The sequence below is a fragment of the Mastigoproctus giganteus genome, chromosome 14 (genome assembly GCF_048544385.1).
Source record: "Mastigoproctus giganteus isolate SK-2022 chromosome 14, ASM4854438v1, whole genome shotgun sequence".
Taxonomy (NCBI): domain Eukaryota; kingdom Metazoa; phylum Arthropoda; class Arachnida; order Uropygi; family Thelyphonidae; genus Mastigoproctus; species Mastigoproctus giganteus.
The window spans coordinates 91,638,088-91,647,513 of NC_143588.1; the positions used below are offsets into that span (position 1 = coordinate 91,638,088).

Consider the following 9,426-nt stretch of genomic DNA (forward strand, 5'->3'; position numbering starts at 1 on the left):
TTTCCTTGGTGATTTTAATGTTCACAACTCCAGCTGGCTTCCGTTTTCTAGTCACACCGACCCAGCAGGTCGAGATGCTGAGGCTTTTGCAATTACTAATGACCTAGCACAGATTGTTCATTTACCTACAAGAATACCGGACAATCCTAATCATACAGCCAATACGCTTGATCTTTTTCTCACAAACAACCCTTCTAAGTACACGGTCGAAGTGAGAGGTCCTTTAGGCACTTCAGATCACAACTTGGTGATTGTCTCTTCTCCAATGGAACCTTTATCTCATGGCTATTCCCAACCACGTGTTGTTTGGCATTACAAGAATGCAAAATGGGATGACCTGCGAGACTTCTTTTCTTCTTTTCCTTGGTCGGATTACTGTTTCAAAACTTCTGATGTCAACGTTTGCTCAGATCGTGTCAGTGAAATTATTCTTGCAGGAATGGAATCCTTTATCCCACACTCCACTTTAAAATCTCGTCCTTTATCTAAACCTTGGTTTTCCAATAAATGTGCTAAGGCTGTCCAAGAGAAGAATGTTGCATATCGTAATTGGCTTGTTTCTAATTCTTCAGTTTCATTTTCTGCCTACACCAAAGCTCGCAACAGTTGTAAAGCAGTTATTAACCAGTCCAAACTAGAGTTTGAACAGGCTAAGAGTAGAAAACTTGCTTCTTGCCCTAATGGTAGCCGAGCATTCTGGTCTCTTGCCAAAGCTATTGGCCGCAACTTTTGCCCATCTTTACTCCCACCTCTGTCCAAACCAGATGGTTCTGTTGCCACTTCGGCCAAGAGCAAAGCTGACCTTCTAGCATCCCATTTTTCTTCCAGCTCATGTATTAATGATCTTGGTAAAACACCTCCCACCATTCCCAACACGCTCCATTAAATGCCTCCTGTGGTCTTCCGTCAAAAGGATATCAGAAGGATTTTGATGAATCTTGATGCTAAGAAAGCTCCAGGTCCTGATGGTATTTCTCCACTTGTTCTCAAAACCTGTGCTCCTGAACTTACTCCTATTCTTTGCCGCCTTTTTTCACTTTCTTATTCCAAAGGTGTTTTTCCTTCTGCTTGGAAATTTGCTCATATCCAGCCAGTTCCTAAAAAGGGTGACAAATCCCTCCCATCCAATTATCGTCCCATTGCAATTACTTCTACTCTTTCTAAAGTAATGGAGAAATCAATTAACCGCCAACTCTTAAACTACCTAGAAACCTTCCGTCTGATCAACGATCACCAGTATGGATTCCGTCAGTGTCGATCCACTGGAGATATTCTGGCTTATGTTACCCATTTATGGACTAATTCAATGGAAAGGTTCGGTGAAACACAAGTAGTTGCTCTTGACATCTCAAAGGCTTTTGATCGTGTTTGGCATAAAGGTCTTCTAAACAAGCTTCCATCTTATGGTTTGCCAACTGTTTTTAGAAATTGGTTATCCAGTTTTCTCTCTGATCGCTCACTGAGGGTGATGGTAGATGGCTCTCTGTCTTCTAACTTCTCCACCAATGCCGGTGTCCCCCAAGGTTCAGTTCTTTCCCCCACTCTTTTCCTCTTGTATATCAATGACCTTCTTCCATTGACTGGAAATCCTATCCATAGTTTTGCTGATGATAGCACATTGCATTCAACTTTCCATTTTGAGAAACCTTGTCCTGCTCAATCAGCTTCAACTTCTCGAAAATCTGCTACCAATTCCTTAAATGCCGATCTTCAGGTAATTCTCCAGTGGGGCAAAGACAACTTAGTTGATTTCAACCCTTCTAAAACTCAGTCTTGTCTTATATCTCGCAAAAAGGATTCTTCTACTCCTATGCTTATCTTTAGTGACACTCCGATTTCTAGGCAAAATGATATATCTCTTTTGGGGATTACCCTGACTTCTAATCTCTCTTGGCACAAGCACATTACAAATATTGCTTCCTCTGCATCTAAAAAACTTGGTTTTCTCTTTCGCTCTCGGCGTTACTTTTCTTCCAAACAGCTGCTCACTCTGTATAAATCGCAAATTTGCCCTGCCATGGAATATTGTTCCCATATCTGGGGCGGTGCCCCCAAAACCTCTCTCCGGCTTCTTGATTCCATTCAGAAGAGGGCAGTTAGGTTAATTAATGATTCATCTCTAACAGAGTCTCTCCACTCGCTTTCTCATAGATGCACTGTTTCTGCTGCATGCCTCTTCTACAGATACTTCCATGGGCACTGTTCTTCTGAATTGGCTTCTATAATTCCTGCTCTCTCTTTCAAAACAGTCCGAACACGTGCCGCCACCAGCCAACATCCATTTACTGTCCAACTTCAAACCCACAGAACCAACTTTTCATCTTCCTCATTTATTCATTCAACTGCCGTTTTCTGGAACAACCTTCCTTCATACGTATTTCCTGAAAATTACAATCTACAGAAGTTCAAGTCCAATGTCAACAAATATCTTCTTTCGTCTTCTTAACCTCAAACCCAAGCACGGTACTAAGTACTATAGGTCCTAATACCTCTCGTGTTTGGGGTCCACATAAAAAAAAAAAAAAAAAAAATGGTCAGGCCATGCCTTGAGTACTGCATACAGGTCTGGAGGCCTATTTTAGGAAGGATGTAGATTTGCTTGAGCATGTACAGAGAAGGGCAACAAGATTGGTGAGGGGAATGAAGAGATCCTCTTACCAAGAGAGGCTTAAGTTCTTCAAATTGCAGTGGCTGGAGACTAGGCACCTGTGAGGTGATATGATTGAGGTGTATAAGGCCTTGAATGGGTTGAGCACACTGAATTCTGATGGGATTCTTCCACTTGTTCTGATTACGAACCTAAGGGTGCATAAATTCAAATTGAGGAAAGAGAGCTGTAGAATAGATGTGCGGAAATTGCCTTTAGCCAGCAGGTGGTTAATTGCTGGAACAAACTTCCATCTGTTGTGGAAGGTGATATTATATGCTTGCTTTCTTGCATCACATGCCACCATTACTATTACTATATGTTTAAGAGTATAAATAATCTATATAATATTGGTGTGAAAACACCATATTTGGCCTGACGTAGCCGAGTGGTCAGGAGCGAGAGTGCATAGCACGCGTTCCTTGAGTGACCAGGGTTCAAGCCCGTGACTACTAAATACGATAAATATTTGTATTGACGATTTATTGTAAACTCTACTGACTTGGTTGTCGTGCCGGAGTATAAACAGAAAATTTATTTATAGATCACTCTTAAAGGCAAAAAACTACGTTTGTAGTGTAAAAGGGCATCATATTATCTGTATTTCATATTGTGCTCCTCCTCCTTCACAACGAGTTGCCATGTATTGCACTACCTTGAATAAGTAATGCTTCACTGAAAGAGAAGAAGACTATTGTTACTTATTCTCAGTGGGCACCACCACCCAGATGGCACCATTTCAAGGCTTGTTGGCCTTTCATCAGTGGGTGGGCAGGTACCCTGGTTTTTAATTTTTAATATTGCAATTTTAAATTTTTAATAGTGCAAAATGGGATGATGTATGTGTTCATAGTTTTTTTTTTTTTTTTTTTTTTAATTTCTAGATTGGTGGTGGCAACATAAGATAAACATTGCACATGGACACTTGTCAAGATAGAGGGCATATCTGACATTTTTAATTCAGATTGATGTAGCCGAGTGGTCAGGAGCATGAGTACAGTAGCCTGTGCTGTTTGAGTGGTCCGGGATTCAAGCCCGTGACTGCTAAATGCGATTAACATTTGTTTCGATAATTTATTGTTAACTCCACTGACCTAGAGAATAAACAAGAACATTTGTAGAAGGTAAAACTTAAAATTATCTAGAATGAAAGAAAAAAGACAAAAAACTTGGTAAAACCAGGCAAGAACTTATGTGTATTATTTGTATTTAAGGTTGTGAATGAGTATGTTGATAGATTTAGGTAGTCACATGTGCATCTTATTTCATTAGAAGAAATTATGTGATACATTTGTCCCTGGAATTAATGGATCACTAATGTATCACTAAAACTTTCAGCCTTAAATTTTTATCTCATATATTGTCAAACAAATCTGTGAAGACTGTGTGAGGTAAAAATAAAGTATACAGCTCATTTCATTTAAATGTACAATTTTGCTTTTGTAAAGGTGACTATGGTGGTCTGAGACATTATTTAAATTCTATACGGTGGAACCAACTGATGATGTTACCAACAGCAAATTCAAAATGGGAAGCATTCAAAGAATTAATCTTGGAAGCTACTAGGCTTTTCATACCAACAAAGAAATATTGTTCAAGATTTAGGCCTAAATGGATGTCAGATGAACTAATTAGACGTCTGAAAGAGAAGAAAAATGCATGGGATACATATAAATTAACATGTGACACAGAAGCCCATGATAGATATAAGCTGGTCTGTAATCAAGTTACAAAGAAGGTTAGTTAGGTGAAGGCAGATTACGAGAAATCTTTGGCAAGGGATGCAAAGAAAAGCAGCAAAGAGTTCTTTACTTATGTAAACTCTAGAAGGAAGGGGATAAATCAGATTGCTCCACTTGATATCGATTGTTCAACTGTTGATGATCCTGCTCAGGTAGCTAACAAACTAAATGGATATTTTGCATCGATATTCACACATGAGGAGTTATTCAGCGAGGGGAATGCCAGAGGTGTATTCAACTCTGGCAGTAAGCTAGATAATCTTGTAATAACTGTGAGTAAAGTGGAGGAGAAATTGTTGAAGATAAATACAAGAAAGGCACCTGGGGTGGATGGAATCTATCCAGTTATATTAAAGGAGGCAGCAAAGGAAGCAAGCAAACCCATAACCATAATTATGAGAGCTTTCCTGGACTCAGGGGAGGTTCCTATGGACTGGAGATGTGCAAATGTGGCCCCAATCCACAAAGAAGGATCAAAGGGAAACACAGGTAATTACAGACCTGTTAGTTTAACTTCTGTTCCAGAAAAAATTAATGGAGGCACTGGTTAAAGAAGCATTGCACGATCATCTAGACAAGACTTCAGTTATAGCTCGGACACAGCATGGGTTTGTTAAGGGGAAGTCTTGTCTGACAAATTTGATTGGATACTATGATGTAGTCACAAAGGAACTGGATGCAAAGAATAATTTTGATATCATATATTTGGATCTTAGAAAGGCTTTTGATACTGTTGCACGTGGAAGACTGCTGCACAAATTGGAGCAGTGTGGCATTGGAGGCAAATTGCTGCTATGGATAAAGGGATGGTTGAGTGGGTGAAAACAGAGAGTGGTAATGAATGGACACTGCTCTTCTAGTGTTATTAGTGGAGTCCATCAGGGTTCAGTGTTGGGTCCATTATTGTTTTCTGTATTTATAAATGATATTGATGATGGTATATCAAGCTTAATGTCCAAGTTTGCAGACAATACGAAGGTTGGCAGGGTTGTTAATGACACTAATGACATTACACTGCTTCAACAGGATCTAGAAAAGTTGAGCAGATGGGCTGAGAGGTGGTAAATGAAGTTTAACATTGACAAATGTAAAGTACTACATATGGGAAGCAGTAATCCCAGAGTAACATATCAACTCTGTAGTACCACACTGACAGTGGTAGAGAATGAAAAGGACTTGGGGGTAATTTGCAGGTAGATATGAAGTTTTCTGAGCAGTGCAGACGGTCTGCAAGAGTAGCTCATGGTGTCTTGTCAATGATATACAGGAAATTTTCTAGCAGGGATAAGGAGGTGATTATCCCCTTGTATAAGGCAATGGTCAGGCCACACCTTGAGTACTGTTTGCAGGTCTGGAGGCCTCCATTTTAAGAAGGAACAAGTACAGAGAAGGGCAACAAGATTAGTGAATGGAGCAAAGGGTTGCTCTTATGAAGAAAGGCTGAAGTTTTACAAATTACAGTGTCTGGAGACTAGGCACCTGCGAGGTGATCGGATTGAGCTGTATAAAACCTTGAATGATGTGAGCATGCTCAGTGCAGATGGGATTCTTCCTCTTGCTCAGAATAATCGCCTGAGAGGGCATAAATTCAAACTGAGGAAACACGGTTGTAGGATAGATGTGCAGAAGTTTGCCTTTAGCCAGCGGGTGGTTGATTGCTGGAAGAAACTTCCATCTGTTGTTGTTGTAGAAGTTGATAACTTAAATAGATTCAAGGCAGAACGTGACAAACATTTGGTGCGAGTGGATGGGTGAAATAAGGGGTTTTTTTTTTGGTTTTTTTCGGCTGATGCTATACAAGCTTGCTTTCTTGCATCATGTGCCTTTGCTAATGCTAATAAAATCCAATGGTGGGTGATTAGTAAACATGTATTGCATATGAACATGTATTTTATAACTGATAAGATGTGCCATTTCTAATATGGAAGTACCCGACACGAAGTCCCACAGTCAATGCCCTTTTGAAACTCCATGATAATTTTACTTTGTCCCATAACCGCTACTTTATCACTTTGACTTTCACAACCAGATACAAATTACTACTGCTCTAGCATACAAAGTTGTTTGGCTTTTTATACTGCGAGCTATTCTGCATAGTTCATTATGGAAGGGGTAGTCATAATTTAGTGAACACTGAGTGTGTATTGACACTGTCATCCACACAAGTAACATGTGAACATGTATTTTCAATATTAAAAATAATAAAATGGTGTTTATGTGCCAACATGGGGAAAAGATATTTTACAGGCTATAATAATAATGAATATAGAGTAAAATGTATTATATGAGTTCTGTTTAAATGGAAAAGTACCTATTTTGTTTTTGTACCTGGTTTATTTAATAAAAAAGAGAATTTTTTTTTGCTTTTATATCAGTTATATTTTTTAAATGTTGTTCTATATAATATTTTAACCATATCACATGTTTTTTTAGGTCTGTACTCTGTTTTTTCATTTTCAGCAAAATAACTTTTTTTTTTGTTTAAAAAATATGACATGTAAAAATGCATATGTTTTTAAATATTTAATTTTTTATTAAAGATTAAAATAACATACAGTATGTGCTGCAATCCATTAAGAAAAGAAATATTATACTCCAAGCCAAATTTAAAGAAGCTTTTTCTATAAACAAAAGGCATGGTTGGACATAATATAACTTTGATATTATATCAAAAATATTATATAACTTTGATTTACCATGCAAATGTGTTTGTAACAAACTGGGCACAACTGCTGATGGGTTAATATAGCAAATATTTTTCCACACATGTAAAGAATATAACTAAATCTAACTCTAAAGGTTTTTTTTTTTTTTTTTCTGATCCAGGTGTTCCAGGATGTTATCCATTGCATTGGCCTGAAAATTCCACTTTAATTATAGAGCCAAAGAAAGATCACTACCGTCTTGGTGATCAAGTACTTTTTTCCTGCCCAGAAGAACAAAAACTAACAACTGATCTTGTGAGAATCCTGTGTTTACGAATGGGATGGACTGATATAGAATTGCCTCAGTGTATTGCTGCTGAAAATTAGAGCAGATACAAGTGAAATGTAAACTGTTCAAGAATAACTGATGCTGATTGCGTGTAATGAATTGTGATGTAAAATTTTTGAAAATAAATTGTTTAATACATTAGTTATTTTTGAAAATAATCTTAGGACAAATAGTGCATAGATATATATAAAAAAAAAAAATATATATATATATATATATATATATATATATATATATATATATATATATATATATATATATTTTTTTTTTTTTTTTACTGTCATAAGAAATCTTGCAAATTAGGCTGCTTTTTGATTACATACTGATATATCATTGCCTGTATTATATACATGACTAAAATTAAACCAAACATACAGTGAGGTTTCTTCAGAGAAAACCATTCATCAGAGAAAAATATTTGGGAAGTTCATGTTCAGGTCTGCTGACGACGCTACTAGGGGCCAGACGTGTTCAAAGCCGCTAAGTGGATTTTTCTTATTTATTGATTTGAAATTATTGTTTTTCTAAAACTTTTGATTTAAATTTAGTAGTATAGCATTATTTTGTGATTTTGTGATTAATTTGGTGTATTTATTCTTTACTCGGCCTTGTAATTGCATAAAAGGAGCCGGTCGTGTTCAAAGCCGCTAAGTGGATTTTTCTTATTTATTGATTTGAAATTATTGTTTTTCTAAAACTTTTGATTTAAATTTAGTAGTATAACATTATTTTGTGATTTTCTGATTAAACTGGTGTATTTATTCTTTACTCGGCCTTGTAATTGCATAAAAGTATCGGTAAGGGTATCCACGTGTTACAAGTTGCAACTCAGCTGAACGAGAAGTTCTTTAGCCATATTTAGCCGCTTTATTGAATATTTTTTACATCGAATTATTTTCTGTAAGTAGCTTATAGACCTAGTAAGGATCGTTAGTTTATTCTGAATTGAGACAGTGAGATTTGAAAGTTAATTAATACTTAAGTGTCCGTAGATTTACCGTTCGTAACTTCCCGCCTTTGTGATACGATAGTTATATACCGTACCAGATAGCGTTAGTTGAACTTCGTTAGCATTTAAATTGTACTTTTAAATAAATACATATAACGACTTAGATTACAAACGTAACATAATTAATTATATTTAACATAATTAATAACATAACATAATTAATTATAATTAATTAATTAATTAATAGAAATCATGACTCAGACCAGAGCAGCAAAGCAAAAGGCTCAAGCTAATGGAAGTGCTGTGGCTCAGAGGAGAACTGAGGGGAACAGTTGCCCTCTGATTCACAGCCTTTTAAAATGCACTGTTTGCTTGATGTTTGCAGAGCAATCGGGTACGGGACATGATACTGCCATGGGGGATGTCTTTGTGTGTGCATGATGCAAGGAGTGTATTGAAATCAGGCAACAACTCAGCGTTCTTGTGGGCCTATATGAGAGCTTGAAGGACAGGGTGGATGCCCTCGAAGAAACTAAATTGAGGGGCCCATCAAGCTCTCAGCTCAGCACATCAACGCCAGAGCTTGCACTTGGGCATCACGTGACACAGCGGCAACCCCCAAGGCAGAATGCGCTGGTCCCAAAGGAACTAGTAGTTGTTGGTGACTCTATTGTCAGGGAAACGGGGAACATGCTTTGTAAAAAGGATAGGTGGAACAGGACCAGGGTATGTCTGCCAGGGGCAAAGGTTGATGACGTTGTAGAGCAAATATCATCTTTCAAGGGCACAAAAGGTGATATAGTTGTACACGTTGGCACTAATGATATTAAGAGTAGGAGACCAGCCGAATTACTTAACAAGTACAGGTCACTGTTGAAAAAAAGCCGTGAAATAGAGTTGAATTTGAAAGTGTCTGCAATTCTGCCCAGACACGATAGGAGGGAATATATGATGAGAGCCTTGTCGATCAATTTGGCCCTGGAAAGATTGTGCAAGGCTCGAGTGGTAGAATTTTTTTCAGCCTGGACTGTACTTGTTAACAGGAGAGATTGCTTCTACAGGGATGGGATACACTTAAATAGAAAGGGTGCAAG

General features: G+C 37.6%; 1 protein-coding gene across 2 annotated transcripts in view; it reads left to right on the forward strand.

The window, feature by feature from the left end:
- Nucleotides 1–7,476, forward strand: part of LOC150075350 (sushi, von Willebrand factor type A, EGF and pentraxin domain-containing protein 1-like) — a 253,397-nt gene extending 245,921 nt beyond the window's left edge. For both annotated transcript variants that reach the window (XM_090388279.1, XM_090388280.1), the window contains exon 19: nt 7,216–7,476. In XM_090388279.1, coding sequence (XP_090244405.1) covers nt 7,216–7,421 — 206 coding nt within the window. In that variant the 3' untranslated portion in view covers nt 7,422–7,476. The remainder of the gene's footprint in view (nt 1–7,215) is intronic.
- Nucleotides 7,477–9,426: the final 1,950 nt, after the last annotated feature.